Source organism: Miscanthus floridulus, chromosome 8 (genome assembly GCF_019320115.1).
Source record: "Miscanthus floridulus cultivar M001 chromosome 8, ASM1932011v1, whole genome shotgun sequence".
Taxonomy (NCBI): domain Eukaryota; kingdom Viridiplantae; phylum Streptophyta; class Magnoliopsida; order Poales; family Poaceae; genus Miscanthus; species Miscanthus floridulus.
Window position 1 is genome coordinate 78,264,226 of NC_089587.1, and position 20,643 is coordinate 78,284,868.

Genomic DNA, 20,643 nt, shown 5'->3' on the forward strand with positions numbered 1-20,643 from the left:
AAAGAAGTAAAAAATAAAAGAAACGTATAAAAAATAAAAGAATAATAAAAAATCACATAAAACAAAAAAGAAAATAAAAATAGAAATGAGGCACAAAAAGACAAAAATAGAAAGAAAAAAGCCTGAAAAGAAAAAAGAGAAAAGAAAAGAAAAGAAAAGAAAAAGAAAAAGAAAAGAAAGAAAAAAGAAAAAGAAAAGAAAACATACGTACCTACCGAGCTGCTCTTGTCCCTGGCCCGTCGCTGCGCTTCAGTAACGTACGCTTCGTGGGCCGCCTCCGTCCCCGGCCCGTTTCTGCCTCACGTACTTGCCAACAGACGGGACGCGCAGGAAATCATCGATGCGGGAAGTCATCGGCGCGCTGCTCCGGTCCACCGGAAGATTTCCGAGTGTTTGTTCGTTGGTCCAGTTTGAGCTAGGGACTTTCAAACAATATAATTCGGTGTTCTGTTTTTTAACCAAAGGTTGGAAACTGAAGTTGATAGGTAAATAACCTTTGAATACATGTTAGGACTCTTATTAAATTTTCAACAAACACTCTGCCAGTGCGACCCGTGTTGTGGTCATATACTCATATGCATGTAAGCAGTAGCACTAACCAAAGTATTTGATATAAAATATATTTACAATAAAATTCACCGGAAGAACACTTCGTATTCTCATCTGCTATCTGGGATGTAATTACAATTCGGTGTATTTCTTTAATCCTGAAACAACATCATCGAGGAAAACTTGCTGGCAGCAATATTTCCTCTTCCATGCTGTATTGCCGGCTTGCTTCCTCCCTCTCCCTGACAGACCCTCCTGCATTTGTCATACTACATGGTCGAGCAATGCGGTGCACCTCACAGCTCCTTGCTGCTGCATTACGTGGAGTGAGCTTCTCTGAACCTTGCAAACTCTCCAGCTCCGTCTCCACCTGCCTCATTGTTGGTCTTTCTTGTTGTTTCAATAGGGTGCACCTCGCTGCAAGCTCAGCGACTTCTTGGACCCTTCTGTCTTCCTCCTCCACGACCTGCGGATCAATTATCTGTACCAGATCTCCCTCCATTAGGAGCGAGTGGAAACGTGTGACAAGGCTGTCGCCATTACAAGTGAAGACGAATGGTTTCTCCCTGGTAAGCAACTCTATAAGAAGAACGCCAAAGCTGAAAACATCGCTCAATTTATTGGTGTAATAGTAGGCAGGGTCTACATAGCCCATGGTTCCTTGAATGCTAGCTGTCACTTCTCTTCGGTTAAGTGAGATGTATCTTGAGGCTCCGAAGTCAGATACTTTTGCAGTTAAACTGTCATCAAGAAGTATGTTTGAAGACTTGATATCTCTATGAAATATCGGTACCGACGTAGCAGAGTGTAAGTAGGCCAGAGCTCTGGCAACTTCAAGCGCAATCCTCAGTCGATCATCCCACGACAGCTTTGATGGGCCTTTACTGTGAAGATGATGACTAAGACTGCCATTTGAAATGAATTCGTAAACCAGTAGCGGCACTTGTGTCTTGAGACAACATCCAAGGAGCCTCACAACGTTCCTATGGTTGATTTGGGAAAGAATGGACACCTCATTGATGAAATCATCAATTTCTTTCTGTATTACAGTCTTCGATTTCTTGACGGTGACGACGTTTAGACCAAGGATTCCTTTGTACACAGTTCCGTGTCCTCCAACACCGACCTCGTTAGTTTTGTCGAAATTGTTTGTTGCCCTCTCTAGCTCTTCCAAGGTAATTAGCCTGTTCGGTTGACTGGTTCGTATCGTTGCTGGTTCGTGAAGAAGTACTGCTGGCTGGTTTGTGTGAGAGAAAAATACTGTTCCGACTGAAAATTTACCATCGTTTACAACAAGCTACAGCCAAACCAACAGGCTAAATAATCATCCTTCCAGCGACGTCTCCATTTTCAGATACTAACTGTTGCAGCAATAGCCCGTGGTATTGTTCGAAGAATTTTTGCTTCATTTTTCTTGCCCTCCGTAGCTTGAGCTTATGTTTCATGACATGAACACTTACAGCCAGAAGTATAAGGGGGTGTTTGGTTCTTTAGTCTTTTCTAAAATTTATGTCACATCGAATGTTTAGATACTAATAAGGAGTATTAAATATGGATTAATTACAAAACCAATTACATAGATAGAGACTAATTTGTGAGACAATTTTTTTAAGCCTAACTAATCCGTCATTAGCACATGTTTACTGTAGCACCACGTTGTCAAATCATGAACTAATTAGGCTTAAAAGATTCGTCTCGCAAATTAGTCGCAAGTTGTGCAATTAGTTTTGTAATTAGTCTATATTTAATACTCCATACATATGTCTAAATATTCGATGTGACAAAAATTTTAGAAGCTTCTGTAGAAACCAAACATGCTCTAAGAGTTGAGCTAACTCCAACCCCTAGACCAACACAAAGTGCTGCAATAAATACATTGGCAGATTAAGAGATGCCCACGATTAATTTGTATTCCTGGTTTCTGCTGAAAAACTAGTAAATCTATGTTGAAAGGATAAGAAATTAGTTGGTACAGCATAAGGCCAGTCTCAGTGGAGGTTTCATAGAGTTTTATGGGCATTAAATATGTTGATGACACTGTACTTATGAAAAGAAAGATGATAAAAGTTTCATAAGAGTAGAGAAAGTTTTATGGGAATAAAACTCTTCTGCACTGTTTTCAACATATGATAATGTTGCAAACTGGGACATGAAACTCCCAGTGAGACTGGCCTAACATCTGCATCTCGTTTCATAAAAAAAGCATCTACATCTATGGTTTGCTACTGAGAAAAGACCATGAATCATCTTACACTAATTTGAAACTGGTTCGTTATAGGCCATTCCTTTAGCAAACTAAAGCATTTTTATTTGAAATGAAACAGATGGCATTATCATAACTATTTGGTTGAGTTCATAGAGAAGTCTAAAATTATATGATATCAATTCTAACTTGTTATTTGTAGCTGTGTAGGATTTCTTCACTCAGATGCATCTTCCCTTTTCCTTGGGATTCCCATATGTCCCAGTTGGGCACAAGCACTCAAATGTTCCAGGCAAATTTATGCATTCACCATAGCACTGGTAGACTTCTGGGTGCGCACATTCATTGACGTCTAAGAAAATCACAGAAAATTCTCGATTATGTTATGTAGAAGTTATGTAAGTTTTAACCAATCATATGCTGGCGTATATACCTTTGTACCCATTTAGGATTGAAGCATTGCCTGTATAGCCAGTAGGGCAATAGCACTGGTACCCACCCTGTGTGTTCTTACATTCACCAAAGCATTTGTAGATTTCCGGAGATAAACACTCATCGATATCTACACAATCAGAGAGCAAGATACTGAAAACTTAGTGCATTCTCCCTCAATTCCAAAATAACCGTCTTTATAGGAAAAGGTATCAACATTTGTATCTCTAAACAATTTAATTATAAAGATATATGTCACGATTAATCTAGTGATATCATAAATATTAGTACTTCTTATTATATATTTAATCAATTTTTTTAATGTTTTCTCGAAAATGAAGATGTGCAGTTATTTCTGAACGGAGAGAATATTTTTGGAACAGTATCCAATGATGATCAGGCATCAAATTTTGGGAGCAAACTGATCATATGGAAGTTGAAGGTTTAATATGATGTATATAGATGGTTTCAGCTATGGTTTGGGCCAAGCGATGGTCTGATGGTGTTTTGCTCTTTTCGCTTTCTTTCTGCTGGGGATGATGGAAGATAACTGGGATGGACTTTTTGGGGGGTTTCCTGTTTTGCTACTTTCAGGATAGCCTGGCTTAACTTTCTGAAGATTCCTGGAAGGAGCCGATGACGTCAGATTTTCCTTTTCAGTTGAAGGTGTGCTGTTTCGTTAAAGAACGTCTGCTGGCTGTGCCCAGTCTTCCAGGTTGTTGCGACTTCATCCATCTGTGATGTATGGATTGCCCTCATACCCGGCCGAGGCAGATGTAGCCTCTGTGTGCCTCGGCGGTGGAGTTCTGGCAGTAGCTTTGGCTGCTGCGGCACTCCGGCGCCGGCGCGTCCACCGGGCACGTCGAGTTAGCGTCGCCGATGACCCAGTCCAGCACGGCCGGGAGCGCCGGCGGCGGCGCGTGCTCGGCCGTGGTCCTGTTGATCGTGTAGTTCACGCCGCGCTCCGCGATGTAGAAGATGTTGGTGCGGCGGGTCGCCGTGCCGTTGAGCTTTTGCACCCGGACGGCGTACCTGGCGTAGCCGACGGGCACGGTCGCCTGGCAGCAGCCGACGCCGGAGCACCCGCCGTTGAAGTAGACGCATCGTTGCGCCGGCGCACCCGCACCCTCATCGACGACCGACGGGCAGAGCGCCGAGCAGGCGCTGACGATGCCGCCGCCGGCGTCTGCCGTGCCCAGGAGGTGCACCTGCATGTTGCAGGCCACCACCACGAGCTTGTTCCGCTCCTCCGAGAGGAAGTACGGGCCGCCGGGACGGAGCCCGGCGCCCCACGACGTGCCGGCGGACCGGAGCACCAGGTCGCTGATGTTCACGTGGCCGCTGCTGATCCGCAGCGTGCCGTTGGAGATGAATATGTCCGTGACCTCGGTGGCGCCGTCGCCGAGGAACAGCTTGGGTGGCTGGAAGGAACGGTCGCAGATGACGTCGAAGCCGCCACGGTAGCAGCCCGGCTCGACGCCGAACGGGTAGGCGATGCTGATGTTGCCGCAGCTGGTAGCGCAGCTGTGCCATGGACCATCTGCCGCTGCCGGCGATGCCGTGGCAACGTGTTGGTGTGTGTCTGCCAAGCCACGCGAGGTGGACTCCACCAAGCAGGCTCAGTGCATGTTCTTGCAGAAGCCGCGAGTCGTAACAAGCTTGCTCAATGTCAACTCTGAGACGGTGCATAGATACAAATCAACATTTCAGGTGCCGTTAGGCAATATAAACGACGAAGAACAGTTGATCAAATATAGAAGACACGAGCCTCCCAAGGTGGAAAGGAAAAACCATGAGCACCAGCCAGCAAATCTTCACTATATCGGGTGAGATTACAAACGCCAGAGATTTACAACTTGGGATACCCTAACCTAGGGGCCTTCCCGTATAAAAGTCTATGATGCCTATGAGGGAGGTGGTCCGTATATATAGGGAGAAAAAACCCCACACTCTCGTCTATTAGCAATACGGAACTAATAGATGGTGTAGTCCCTCTTAACGCTAATGGGCCGTTTTGCTTCGGCCCAAACTTGAATTTGGATCATAGCTCAACAAACTCCACCTTGAGACAAATTCCTTCTTGTAGTATAAAACGAACCTTCATCCTGAAACAATAAAGAAATACTTCCGGTGCCAAATAGCCTCTTGGACTAAACAGTTATACCAACTAAACTTGAGCAAAGCTCAAACTTATCAACAGGAACTGGCTTTGTCAACATATCAGCAGGATTATCATGTGTGCTTATCTTGCATACCTTCAGCTTACCTTGCGCGACCACATCGTGAACATAATGGTATTTGACATCAATGTGCTTCGTTCTCTCATGAAACATCTGATCTTTAGTGAGACATATAGCACTTTGACTGTAACAAAATAAATTAATGCAAGAATCATCTCCACAAAGCTCAGCAAACAAACATTTCAACCAAACTGATTCTTTACATGCTTCAGCAATAGCCATGTATTCTGCTTCAGTGGTAGACAGGGCAATAACGGGCCGCAATGTTGTCCTCCAACTCACAGCACAACCACAAATAGTGAACACATAACCTGTGAGAGATCTCCTCTTATCCAAATCAGCAGCAAAATCTGAATCCACGTAGCCAGTGAGTCCCTTATCAGTCTTACCAAACTTGAAACAGGCATTTGTTGTACCACGAAGGTACCTGAAAATCCACTGAACAGCCTTCCAATATTCTTTACCAGGATTAGCCATGTATCTACTAACCAAACTCATAGCATATGATAAATCAGGACGAAAGCAAACCATGGCATACATCAAAGAACCAACAGCACTAGAATATGGAACTCTTGACATGTACTCAAAATCCTCATCCGTACTAGCACATTGTAAAACTGATAATTTGAAATGAGGAGCAATAGGAGTACTAACAGACTTTGCATCATGCATGTTGAAACGATGAAGAACTTTCTTAATGTAACTTTGCTGACTAAGAAATAACAAACCAGAATTTCTGTCTCTTATAATTTTCATACCTAGAATCTTCTTAGCAGCACCAAGATCCTTCATCTCAAACTCACTACTCAACAATTTCTTCAACGTAGTGATTTCTTTCTTGCTCTTGGCAGCAATTAACATATCATCAACATATAACAACAAGTATATAGGTGATCCCTCAACAAATTTAATATACATATAGCTATCAAATTCAGACCTCTTAAAACCATGTGACATCATAAAAGAATCAAACCTTTTATACCATTGACGAGGAGACTGTTTTAAACCATATAAGGACCTCTTTAATTTGCAAACATGATCCTCCTTACCAGGTACTATGAACCCTTCTGGCTGGTCCATGTATATCTCCTCCTCTAGCTCTCCATGAAGAAACGCAGTCTTTATATCTAACTTCTCAAGCTCAAGATCTCGTATAGCAACAATACCGAAAAATGTATGAATTGAACTATGCTTTACAACTGGAGAGAACACATCATTATAATCAACACCAGGAATCTGACTGAAATCTTTTGCTACTAACCTTGCCTTAAATCTTGGAGGCTCACTAGGAGACAAACCTTCCTTTCTTTTGAAGATCCATTTGCAACGAACGACCTTCTTATGTTTAGGCAAGCGCACAACATCCCATGTGCCATTTTTCTCAAGTGACTGCATCTCTTCTTGCATAGCGGAAATCCACTTCTTGCGGTCACCAGAAACAACAGCTTCAGTGTACGTAGCCGGCTCATGAATGTTCTCAACCTGTTCAGCACAACTAAAGGCATAATGAACAATATCACATTCCTCAATTAAACGTGGACGAGGTCCACAACTCCTCTTTGTTCTGCGATCTGCAATAGACTGATTTTGAGGCTACAAAACAGGAGGTGAGTGCTGAACAATATCATGAACATTGTTATCAACAATTTCAGTTTCCTGATCATCTACGTGCTCCACCTGCACGCTAACATATTCCTGCTCCTCATTAGAACCAACTGGTGAAACATCTGTGGAAGCTGTCATTAAACATAACAGATTCATTGAAAACAACGCTCCTGCTTATGAAAGTCTTTTTAGTTTCAGGATTCCATAACTTATATCCTTTAACTCCAGAACCATAACCAAGAAACAAACACTTAATGGCTCTAGGTTCTAGCTTTCCATTATCAACATGAGCATAAGCAGTGCAACCGAAAACTCTCAACTGTGAATAATCAGCAGGCATACCAGACCATACCTCAATGGGAGTTTTCTTATTAAGTGGGATAGAAGGTGACCGGTTGATCAAGTAACAGGCAGTGTTAGCAGCCTCAGCCCAAAAACGCCTGTTCATATGAGCATTGGATAACATGCAATGAGCCCTCGAGATGATCGTTCGGTTCATGCGCTCAGCCACACCATTCTGCTGAGGAGTGTACGGAATGGTGTGGTGCCTAACAATGCCTTCTTCCCTGCAGTAATCATTAAAAGCATCCAAACAGAATTCACCGTCATTGTCAGTACGAAGCAATTTTACCTTCTTTTCAGTTTGCCTTTCTATCATAACTTTCCACTCTTTAAAAACAGCAAAAGTATCATCTTTACTTTTCAGAAAATAAGGCCACACTTTTCTAGAGTAATCATCAATAATGGTAAGCATGTAACGAGCACCACCATAAGAGGGCTTACGAGACGGCCCCCACAAATCAGCATGTATATAATCAAGTGTACCTTTGGTGGTATGAACAGATGCATTGAATTTTATCCTCTTGTGCTTACCAAAAACACAGTGCTCACAGAACTTCATCTTACCCATAATGCAGCCATCCAGCAGGTCTCTCTTGATCAATTCTGCCATACCAAGTTCACTCATATGCCCAAGACGCATATGTCAGAGATTAGTTTTACTTGGTTCATCATTAGAAACAGCAGCGGCAGTGATGGAACCATGTAAAGTACTTCCTCTAAGAACATATAACTTTGCAGAGTTCATATCACCTATCATATAAATGAGAGAGCCTTTTGATACCTTACACACTCTACCTGAACCAGAGTGTCTATACCCCTCGGCATCAAGTGTGCTGAGGGAGATGAGATTTCTGGTCATCCCTGGTATGTGCCTCACATCTTTCAGTGTGTGTATCATGCCATCATGCATCTTGATCTGAACGGAGCCAATGCCCACAATCTCATGGGGGTTGTTATCTCCCATACGCACAACATCTCCACTCTACACAGACTCATAAGAACTGAACCAATCTCTGTTAGAGCATATATGAAACGAGCATGCAGAATCAAGTATCCATTCATCACGACCAGCAACACAACTAGCAGAAACAACCAGAACATCTCCTGAATCAGAATTATCAACAGCGGAGACAACAGAGGCCTTACCATCACCATCGGATTTATTTTTCGGTTTATATGTACCGTTTCTTTTCTCCTTATTCTACAGCTTCCAACAATCCTCAATGACATGAGTATCTTTCTTACAATACCTGCAGAACTTATCCCTGCCTCTGGACTTCGAACGGCCTTTACCATTCTTACTCTTGTCTCGATTATTGTTGTTGTTGTAGGTTTTCTGCTTGGGCTTGCCTCTAACCTGCAACACTTCACCCTTGGAGGACGACACATCAGACTGAACCATACCTTTCATCTTCTCCCTCGTCTAGAGGGCCTCATATACTTCCGCAAGAGTTAGTTCATCATGGCTTAATAGTATGGTATCTCGAAAATTTGCAAATGAAGTAGGCAGTAAGCATAACAGTAGAAGAGCTAAATCTTCATCATCATATTTTACCTCCATCGACACTAGGTTGGCAACGATCTCCTTAAAGATCGATAAGTGGTTCATCACCGAACCACCTTCTTGCAGCTTGTGCGTGAACAACTTCATCTTCACGTGCATCTTACTGGTTAGATCCTTGGACATACAGATCGATTCCAGCTTGAGCCAAAGTTCTGCGGCAGTTTTCTCCTGCAACACTTCTTGCAAAATATCATTATGTAGATAAAGTTGAATCAGAGACAGAGCCTTACGATCCTTCCGCTTCTCTTCAGCGGTCCATGACTTCTGCCCTTTTCCTCCGAAACCGTCCAGCGCCTCATCAAGATCCGAAGATTGTGCCAGAATCGCCCGCATCTTGACTTGCCACAGTGCAAATCTCGTCTTGTAATCCAGCAGCGGTAGATCAAACTTCATCGATGCCATCGCGAAACCCTAAGGTCAAACCAAGCTCTGGTACCACTTGTTATAAACGATAGGCAATATAAACGACGAAGAACAGTAGATCAAACACAGGAGACACGAGATTTTAACGTGGAAAACCCTCCCAAGGTGGAAGGGAAAAACCACGGGCACCAGCCAGCAAATCTTCACTATATCGGGTGAGGTTACAAACGCTGGAGATTTACAACTTGGGGATACCCTAACCTAGGGGCCTTTCCGTATACAAGTCTATGATGCCTATAAGGGAGGTGGTCCGTATATATAGGGAGAAAAAACCCCACACCCTCGTCTATTAGCAATACGGAACTAATAGATGGTGTAGTCCCTCTTAACGCTAATGGGCCGCTTTGCTTCGGCCCAAACTTGAATTTGGATCATAGCTCAACATATCTTTGTCTTAGTTGCAAAATAGTATCTTGTGTAATCACAACCTCGTGCAAGAAGTGTGAGAGATGTGTGCTGTAGATTTCGGTAATCTTTGGATTATTGTAACTCGACTGTTTTGTAACAATACTTTCTACTCCCGCTTAATAAAAAACATGCCAAGACATAGGGGCTGTTCGGCTGGCTGGCCGGTGGCTGGCTGGCTGGGTAGCCCCCTCACGAATCACTGTTCACAGTGATTTTTTGCTAGAATAATATTTTTCTCTCACAACGATCAGCTGGAACAATATTTTGGTTTATTTTTCAGTCCTGCCGAACAGACCCATAATCTCGAAAAAAGTGTTCGTGTGTCTATTAAATATAGAAAATAGCTAAGGGTTAAAATGTAAAAACAACTAAGAGATAAGGAGTGTCTGAGAAGGATAGAGAGTATCGATCCAGACTTCCCCATTCCTGTCTCATGGCTGTTCTTCCTTTTCTTCCAAAATCTCCAAAATACTCTTTGATCCACTCATTATTCCTCAGCATGGTACCGGAGCAGGTTAATCTGGTGTGATTCCATTCCCTTTTTGGGGGGCATTTGCTGTTGTTGCTGTGATTTGGAAGCCGCAGTGTAAGAGGGAGCCGTAGTTCTCCCATCGTTCTTCTGTTGCTGCGGTGGTGCTTTGGCCACGTTTAGTTTCACTAAATTTCAACTTTGATGCTATGCAAAAAGAAGATTTTCCATCACATCAAATTTGCGGTACATGCATGGAGTACTAAATGTTGACGAAATCAAAAACTAATTGCACAGTTTAGTTGTACCTTGCGAGACGAACGTTTTGAGCCTAATTAATCAACGATTGGACAGTGTAGGTACAGTGAATCTGCCGCCGCCGAATCGGCCCAACTAAACATGGCCCTGGTGTTTGGATTCTGGACTAGTGCTGTCTGCTGCATACGTGAAAGCCAAGAGCTGTTGCTGGTACTTGGTCACTTTCGATTCATCTTTATTAGCTTGCTTATTCCTGAGTCATTGTTGGTCAGAGCTACAGTTCCTTTGAGTTATCAGGTGCTTGTGGTGCTAGGTGCCGAGGCCTTAAATAATTATTATTCAAATCAAGATTGTGTTGGAAAGTAACGTGCTTCTCCAAATTATATTGTTGTTTATTTGCCGCTTGCCGCATTTGTCAATTTGTTAGTAAATTCTTGTTTGGCTGCTGAAGTCAGTTCGTTCTGATAAAGAGCCATGGGAGATACAAATCAACAGCAACCGATGGATGCTAGTGTTGAAAAATTGTGTGAAATATTCAGTAAAGTGCTAGAACAGCAACAACTGAAGGGAGTCCCAACAACTTGAGCCTAATCCGGTGAAGCTGTCAGGTCCGGAGAATTATGTTAGTTGGGTGCGCCATGCCAAACTAATTTTGGGCTCTCATGGATATGAGAGTCTGCTTCTTGCTGTGAATGAAGAAGGTGAAAAAGGAAGTGAAAAAGGGAATAAGCAGATCAATGACAGAGTGCTAGTATGGCTGCTGAGTAGTATGGAACCAACAATCCGAGAACAAGTTGAGACCTTTGCCATAGTTGCAGAAGTGTGGTCAGCTTTGGAGAATCAATTTTCTGGGAAATCAAACAAGATGCAAGCTACTCGAATTATGCATGAGTTAACTCATTTAAAACAAGGGTCAAGGTCTGTGACCGAATATGCTGGTGAAGTGAAGAAGTTGTACAGAGACTTGCATTATTACCACCCATTTGAACCAATTGATAAGAAAGACATGGCTATTCATCATACTTGGTTCCAGTCATTTGTGAGTAAACTCTTTCTTGATGGTTTGAATCAAGAATTTGATATTCGTCATCAACTTATATTCTCTAAGTCTGATTGGCCTAGTTTGGATGATACAATCTCTAGCATCATAGAAGAAGAAACTAGGCTGTCTCATTCCAAGGTAGATGATTATAAAGGAATTGATGTTCTTGCTGCTTTATCTATTAAGAATAACGGCACACTCAATTCCCAAGGAGTCAAGAACAAGACAGACACATTGTGTGATCATTGTGGCCGTGAAGGGCATACAATAGAGAAGTGCTTTAAGTTACATGGTTTTCCATCTGGGTGGAAAAAGGGGAGAACTCCCGAGGTGGTAAATGGAATCAAGCAAATCACACTCAACCTGAAGGGGAGCTTCCAGTCAGCGGCGGATCTAGGAAATATTTCAGAGGGGCTGAACAACACTGCTGCTCGCTCTTAAGTCTCAATACCCCTACACTATAGAACTTTACTTAAAAATTCATAGGGACTCCATAGGAGGTTCCACTGTTCCGGTATGGGTAGGGGGGGTTTGAGCCCCCCGCCCCACCGTTGGATCCGCCCTTGCTTCCAGTGGTAGATGTGCAAGCTCTTAAGGAGTACAAGTCCAAGCTCAAAGTCTCAGAAGGCTCAACTTCCTCCCAAGGGTCTTCTACCACTGCTTCTAGTTTCCATGCTACATCCCAAGGTATAAAACCATATCACGTGCACTTATCCAAAGTTCAGCCTAAACCTTGGATTATTGATTCAGGACCACTAACCACATGACAGGAGCATCAAATCTTTTTACTTCGTACACCCCTTGTTCAGGTAAGGATAAGGTGCGTGTAGCTGATGGATCCATGGCTCCTATAACAGGACATGGATCAGTTCAGTGCACCAAAACCTTATCCCTATCACCAGTTTTGCATGTTCCTAATTTCCCTGTTAACCTATTGTCTGTTAGCTCTATCACAAAATCACTCAATTGTAGAGGTTGGTTTGATCCTTCTCATTGTGCTTTTCAGGAGCTTGGGACAGGGAGAATTCTTGGGACTGGGACCATGCATAATGGACTCTATTATCTTGATGAAGGAAGTGATGAAGTGGCTTTTGCATCCAAGATGTCTCCTTGTCAAGAATTATTATTACTTCATCGCAGGCTTGGACACCCCTCTTTTGTTTCTTTGTCTCGAAGTTATCCATCTCTTTTTAATGCATGCCCTAGGGAATCTCTTATATGTGATGCTTGTGAGTTTGCCAAACATACAAGGGTTCCCTATCTAAGTTTAGGTTTAAGAAGCAACAAACCATTTGATATTATTCACTCTGATGTTTGGGGACCATGTGAGGTGAACTCTATACTAGGGCACATGTGGTTTGTGACTTTTATTGATGGTTTTAGTCGATATACTTGGCTTTACTTGTTGAAACATAAAAGTGAAGTCTTTGCAGTTTTCAAAGACTTCTATGCTTTTATAAAAAATAAGTTTGGCAACACTGTTAAAGTCTTACGTTCTGACAATGGTACGGAGTATGTTAATCAGGAGTTTGAACAGTTTCTTGACTCGAATGGTATTGAGCATCAAACAACCTATGTTAACACTCCACAGCAAAATGGTGTTGCCGAACGGAAAAATAGGCATTTCCTTGAGGTTGCTCGTTCGCTTATGTTTACAATGAATGTTCCTAAGTTTCTTTGGGGGGAAGCTATAAAGACTGCGGCAAATTTAATTAATCGAATGCCTCTACGAGTTCTTGATTATAAATCTCCAGCTGAGTTACTTTTGAAATAAAATGATTTTGTTGTTTCTCCTAAGGTTTTTGGATGTGTATGCTTTGTTCATGATTATAGAAATAATGTTGGGAAACTTGATCCTCATGCTGTTAAATGTGTGTTTGTTGGTTATTCTCCTACTCAAAAGGGTTATAGGTGTTGGTGTCCTTCTGAGCGTCGCTTCTTTGTTAGTATGGATGTGACTTTTCATGAAAATGAACCTTATTATGGCCCAACCAATGATACTGAAATAGTGAAATTACTATCCCCATTTGAAGTGCAACAAGAGGGGGAGAGTAATGGTGGAGGCATTCTTGTGGGCTCTATTTGTATCCCTAATTCAAATGTGTTACCTTTGAGTGATAGGCAAAGTTTAAGTCAGGGGGAGATAACATATAACCATAATGATAATCCTTGTCATGGAGACATGCAGCATAATCTGCCTTCTTAGAATATAGAGTCTATTATGCATGAGGACCCACATAATGGCACTCAATCTCCCGATCCTATTGCTCCATCAAGCACTTTAGAGCAAGGTGAGAATCAACCATCTACTCAACCTTCTTCTCACAATGACTTACCCATTGCCTTGAGAAAACCACATAGATCCTCAAACATTCCTGCTCACCTCAAAGATTATGTTGGGTACAAACATGATATTGCCAACTTCATGTCCTATAAAAATTGTAGTTCATCCTTCCAAAGTTTTATTGCCTCACTAGATTCTGTATCCATTCCTACCAATTGGAAATTGGCCAAAGAGGACCCTGAGTGGAAGGAAGCAATGCTAGAAGAGATGAGAGCTTTGGAGAAGAACAAAGCTTGGGAGCTTGTGGATCTACCTCAAGGTAAGCAACTCGTAGGATGTAAGTGGGTTTTTACTATTAAACATACACCAGAAGGAAAGGTGGATAGGTACAAAGCCCGTTTAGTTGCAAAGGGGTACACTCAGACTTATGGGATTGATTATGATGAGACCTTTGCACCTGTGGCTAAGATGAATTCGGTAAGAACACTTATATCTTGTGCTGTTAATTTGGATTGGGAGGTATACCAGATGGATGTAAAAAATACATTCCTTCATGGTGATCTTCATGAAGAAGTATATATGCACATTCCACCTGGAATTGAAACAGATCAAACTAATGGGAAGGTGCTTCGTTTGCATCGATCTTTATATGGGCTGAAACAATCACCCAGGGCTTGGTTTGATCGCTTTAGGCAATCCATGCTAAAGAGAGGTTATCTCCAAAGTAATGCTGATCATACACTATTCTATAAGCATGTTGTAGGCAAGGTAACAATTCTAATAGTGTATGTGGATGATATTGTGATTACTGGGGATGACTCTACTGAAATTTCTAATCTAAAGAAATACCTTGCACAAGAATTTGAAGTAAAAGATTTGGGGCACTTAAGATATTTTCTCGGAATTGAAATTTCTCAAAGAAAATATGTCCTAGATCTACTAAAGGAAACTGGAATGCTTGGATGTCGTCCTGCAACCACTCCAATTGAACAAAATCATCGCTTAAGTAAAGATGCAGGGACTCTGGTGAACCGTGAGTGTTACCGAAGGCTTGTTGGAAGACTTATATATCTCTCACACTCGACCAGATATTGCCTTTGTTGTAAGTGTGGTGAGTCAATTTATGCATGATCCTAGATCTTCCCATATGGATGTTGTTTATCGGATCTTGTGGTATCTTAAGAGTTGCCCAGGGAAGGGTCTTTTATACACTCGTCAAGGAAATTTACAAATTGAGTGCTACACTGATGCTGACTGGGCAGGCTCTTTGGATGATAGGCGATCAACTTCTGGATATTGTACATTTGTAGGAGGTAACCTGGTTGCATGGAGAAGTAAGAAGCAAAGTATTGTAGCACGGGTTTCTGAAGGCTATTGATAAGAAAAGGAGAGGCTTCCTTTGGAAAGGCCAGGAGCAGGCTAATGGTGGTAATTGTTTGGTCGCTTGGGAAAGGGTGCAGCGGCCTCTTGAATATGGTGGCCTTGGGATCCATAACTTAGAACTCCTTGGCTGCACTTTAAGGATTCGATGGCTGTGTGCTGAGAAAACTGATCCATCAAGACCATGGGCTGGTCTTCCAGTACAAGTCCCCCGCAAGGCTCAGGCCCTCTTCAATATTGTAGTAGATGCCATAGTAGGGAATGGTGAGAAAATTCGGTTCTGGACAGATAGATGGTTAAATGGTCACACCTTGGCTGAGTTGGCCCCCAACCTGTTTAATGTTGTCCCCAAGCGTACAGCCAAGAGACGTACTGTTGCTTAGGCACTCCAGAACAGAAAATGGGTAGATGACATCAGGGGAGCTCACACTGTATCAGTCCTCGTCGAGTACCTACAGCTCTGGGACTTGGTGGATGGAATTTTTCTGCAGCAACAGGTTCCAGATCAATTTACTTGGAAGCTAACCCAATCTGGTTTATACACAAGTAAATCAGCTTATGCTGCCTTCTTTGTGGGAGCCATCAGGTTTGGTCCTTGGAGAAGAATTTGGAAAAGCTGGGCGCCTCCTCGTTGCAAATTTTTTATCTGGTTGGTTTTCCACAATCGGTGTTGGACGGCCGATCGCCTTGCGAAGAGGGGATTGCCCCATCCTGAGGCTTGCCCTTTGTGTGATCAAGCTGAGGAGACTATTCATCATATCCTGGTTGGTTGTGTATTCACTCGTCAATTATGGGCTCAAATCTTCCAATACTTGGGTCTCAGTTCTCTATCGCCAGAACCTACAGCATCTCGTTTCTCTAAATGGTGGTGGAAGGCAATATCGTCAGTGCCCAAGGCGGAACGGAAGGGTCTCAACTCCCTGATAATTTTGATAGCTTGGGAGGTGTGGAAGCACCGTAACTCATGTGTGTTTGAAAATGCCACGCCAAGCATCCAGGAGGTTCTTAGGGCTGTCAGCACTGAGGGTAATCTTTGATGCAGGGCTGGAGCAAGAAAGCTCCAGGAACTCTTGGTCAGGGAGCCGGCCGTGGGGGTATAAGGCAGGCGGTTTTTGTCTGGTCGACAAGAATTTAGTTTGTGGCGCGCCTGTTTTAGTTAAGTGAATGGGTGTGTGTTGGTGGTGTTTTGTACTTGAGTAGGGTCTATTTAGACTCGTGTATTTTATTTCTACCTTAATGAAATGACGCGCAGCTCTCCTGCGTAGTTCGAAAAAAAACACGGTCTACCGCTGAGGCTGAGTTTCGTGCTATGGCTCATGGTGTGTGTGAACTGTTATGGCTGCAAATTCTTCCAATGGAATTGAAATTGTTTAAGGGCAAGCCTTTGATGTTATATTGTGACAACAAAGCAGCCATTGATATAGCCAACAATCATGTTCATCATGATAGAACCAAGCACATTGAGATCGATCGTCACTTTATCAAGGAGAAGTTGGATAGAGGGATAATTTGTCTACCTTATGTAAAATCAGCTAGTCAAGTTGCTGATGTCCTAACCAAAGGATTACCCGAAAAATTATTTTCTGCCTTTTGTAGCAAGATGGGTCTGTATAATTTTTTTTGCCCCATCTTGAGGGGGAGTGTTGGTGTGTGTTGTAAATATAGAAAATAGCTAAGGGTTAAAATGTACAAACAACTAAGAGATAAGGAGGAGTATCTGAGAAGGATCGAGAGTATCGATCCAAACTTCCCCATGCCTCTGTCTCATGTCTGTTCTTCCCTTTCTTCCAAAATCTCCAAAATACTCTTTGATCCACTCATTATTCCTCAACACAACGCAACAGCTGCTGCTGCTGCCACCGCAAGGGAAATTAGCAGAGAAGCCATTGATGGATCGATGTAGCTTGGTCGTATGCATGTGTACATTGTGTACAGCTATTTATGCTTCCCTGCTTCAGTATCCTACACGTACGATGTATGCAGCCAAGCTGTAATTTTTTTTACTGTCTTTCGTGAGCCGGTTCGTCATTGTAGGCAGGCGATATATGTTATGGTCGTAGAGTAACACTATTCGTGTTGGGCAGGCAGTAGTTTAGTGCTCCATGTCACAGTAACAAGTGGTTTGAAACCTCTTGTCTCTGTGGACTGCGTTGTGTGGTTGTCTGAAGTGTGAACAATTGTTGGATGACAATTGCAAGCGTCATGGAATAGAGCAGCACTGACGATTGAGTGATGTTAATACTGGAGGCAATGCAATGCAAGTAGCCTAAATCCACATCATCAATCTTCTCTTAGTCTTAGCAAGTTTTTTTTTAAGAATCTCTTAACAAGTTGCACTGCAGGCCTCAAGAATCATGAAATTCTGAAGTTATATATACTGATAGTTTTTTCTCTTATAATTGGATTGAAGATTCCTACCATCTGTCTGATAGTTTGCATAGGCAATTTTCTGAGTGCTAGTGTCAAATGCCTTGATAAATGAATGGATCCTTCTACAAACTGCAACTTTTTCACTTATTATTAGGAAAATTCCAGTGTTTGATAATTTGCACATGACAATGCTACTTTGGAGAATGGCTTTAATGAACTGAAACCAACAGTGTGATTATTGACTATCCAATCTAAGGTAAAGTACTGGATAACCGTTTGTCACTGAATGTGAATATTCGATCATCGTTACAAGCTCGCTGATAACAAGATCTCTTCCTCCATACTGTACTGCCTACTGCTATAGTTGTTGCCAACGCCGGCGTTGCCTCCTTGAAATGTTGACCCATTCAGATCACCCAGCTGCTCTTCCATCCCAGAGCTGTAACTGTAAACGTCTAAACCCTGCAGTCCTTGAAGCCTCATCTCCACGTACCGCATCTTTGGCCTATCCTCACCCTTCAACCTCAAGCACATTGCTGCTATGGCCGCCACTTGTTTAGCCTCATCTTTGTCTTCTTCTTTCATGACCTGCTCATCGAGCATCTCATCGAGCTTATCTTGATTCAACAGCATAGCGAAGTGTGCACCTAAACTGACTCCTTCAGGCAACATGCCGACATGTACATGCTTGGCTTCTTGCTCGTTAGCAGCTCATTAGCTCAACAAGCATGACACTTATCATCTGCATATTGCTTTCGTCAATACCGATATTAGTTTCAATAACCAAACTATACTAAATAGCTGAAGGAAATATCAGTTGCATTAGCTCAAGATTCTAGATCCAAGGCCAATCCTCTGCTTTTAACTCCTTTGTGTTGACATGCTTACAACAAACTAGAAAGCAAACTAATATCTTCAGATGACCAATGAATAAATACAAAGCACATAACTATACTGTTTATAATATTCATGCAAAGTAACAAAAGATATACAAAATCGGTAATATGACAGCAAATGAAGTTCATCGTTGCTCATGATTGCACGAGTTCATCGGGGGTAGTTTGCCAACAATAGTATTTCCTCTTCCATACTGTATTGTCTACTTGCTTCATTGGATATCCGTTGAGTTGGCATGTATCGGACTAGGTTTTCATCATCATTGGCCCTTTCTGGCATAATGTATGGAACATGCTTCTTCTTAGTCAAGTTTTCAAGTGTCATCTCCACTTCTCTCATTGTAGGCCGCTCTTCTCCCCTTAGTTTAGTACACGCTGATGCTAGTATAGCAACTTCTTGGACTTCTCCATCTTCCTCTTCCGTGGCTTGAGGATCTATTATGTCACATAGGTTGCCTTGTGCTAGCAATTTTATAAAATGTGAAATAAGACTATCATCATCATTGGACCTGTAAAGGAACGGTTCTTCCTCGTAAGCAATTCTATAAGGAGAACACCAAAACTAAAGACATCACTCTTGTCTGTTAATCGGGCTGTATAATAGTACATTGGATCTAAGTAACCAAATGCTCCTTGAACAGCTGTAGTTATTCCTGTTTGATCAGTTGTGATGTACCTTGAAGCTCCAAAGTCTGATACCTTTGCTGTTAACCTATCATCAAGAAGTACGTTGGAGGACTTAATATCTCTATGGAATATTGGCATTGAAGTCGCTGAATGTAGATAGGATAGAGCTTAGCAACTTCAAGCGCAATCCTTATCCGATCAACCCATGGTAGTGATATTGATCCTTCAACATGTAGATGTTGGTAAAGGGTTCCATTTGAGATGAACTCATAAATTAGAAGCGGGACTTCTACCTCAAGGCAACATCCTAATAGTTTCACCACATTTCTATGGTTGACTTGAGAAGGAATAGCTACTTCATTGATGAATTCTCCTATTTCTCTCTGGACCACTATCCTTGATTTCTTGATTGCCACGACTTGTAGGTCTATAATTCTTTTGAATACAGTACCATGCCCTCCTCCACCGATCACACGTGCTCTGTCAAAATTGTTAGTAGCCTTCTCTAGCTCCTTTAACGTAATGATCATCCTTTCCCCAATGTCGGTATTATGTGACATCCGATATGACACACCTAAATTTTACCCCTATATATATATATATATATATATATATATATATATATATATATATATATATATATATATATATATATATATATATATATATATATATACAGGGAGAGTATATTCAGTAGCCAGCTACAAAATAAGTTATTATGTAGCCAACTTCATTTACGATAATGTCAATACATATTTACGATAGTTGAGTTACTATAACACATGAGGATATTTACCATAACGTTATAGTAAACCACTTAGTAAGGAGTTACTATAATCTCGTAAATTAACATAATAATTATCATAACTCAAACTGGGTACAAAATAAGTTATTTTGTAGCCAGCTACAGGGTAGTAGTTATATATATATATATATATATATATATATATATATATATATATATATATATATATATATATATATATATATATATATATATATATATATATATATATATATATATATATAACTACTGTTCTGCAGCTGGCCATAGAATAACCTTATTCTGTGGCCACTTTGAGTTACGATAGTTACTATGCTAATTTACGATACTACAGTAACTCCTTACTAAGTGATTTACTATAACATTATGGTAAATATCATCGTGAGTTGTAGTAACACGAGTATCATAAATACATATTCATGTTATTGTAAATTGGTACAAACATTATTGTAAATCAAGGTGGCTATAGAATAAGTTATTCTATGGTCGGCTGCAGAATAGCCTTACCATATATATATATATATATATACACACACACACACACATGGGACGGCACGGTACTTTAGCCACCGAACGCCATTTGGAAAATCCACACTCAACTCCATTAATTTGTCTATCTTAGATTATCAGAATATATCATGATTAGGTTAGCACCCTGATCGCTTGATTGTTTTTGTGGCTTATAAGCCAGCTGATGTTGTTTTGTTGTGAGAGAAAAACACTGTATCATAGCTGATAAGCATGGCTGATATATACGAAGCGGTGTA

At 41.6% G+C, this 20,643-nt stretch overlaps 1 protein-coding gene and 2 pseudogenes across 1 annotated transcript; 1 reads left to right on the forward strand and 2 right to left on the reverse strand.

The window, feature by feature from the left end:
- Positions 1-718: 718 nt before the first annotated feature.
- On the reverse strand, positions 719-9,328 carry LOC136469439 (wall-associated receptor kinase-like 8; annotated as a pseudogene).
- A 1,639-nt stretch (positions 9,329-10,967) lies between these two features.
- On the forward strand, positions 10,968-11,976 carry LOC136469440 (uncharacterized). Its single transcript, XM_066467634.1, has 2 exons — positions 10,968-11,017; positions 11,061-11,976. The coding sequence occupies exons 1-2, from the start codon at positions 10,968-10,970 to the stop codon at positions 11,974-11,976; spliced, it is 966 nt and encodes a 321-aa protein (XP_066323731.1).
- A 6,640-nt stretch (positions 11,977-18,616) lies between these two features.
- Positions 18,617-19,652, reverse strand: LOC136469441 (wall-associated receptor kinase 3-like; annotated as a pseudogene).
- Positions 19,653-20,643: the final 991 nt, after the last annotated feature.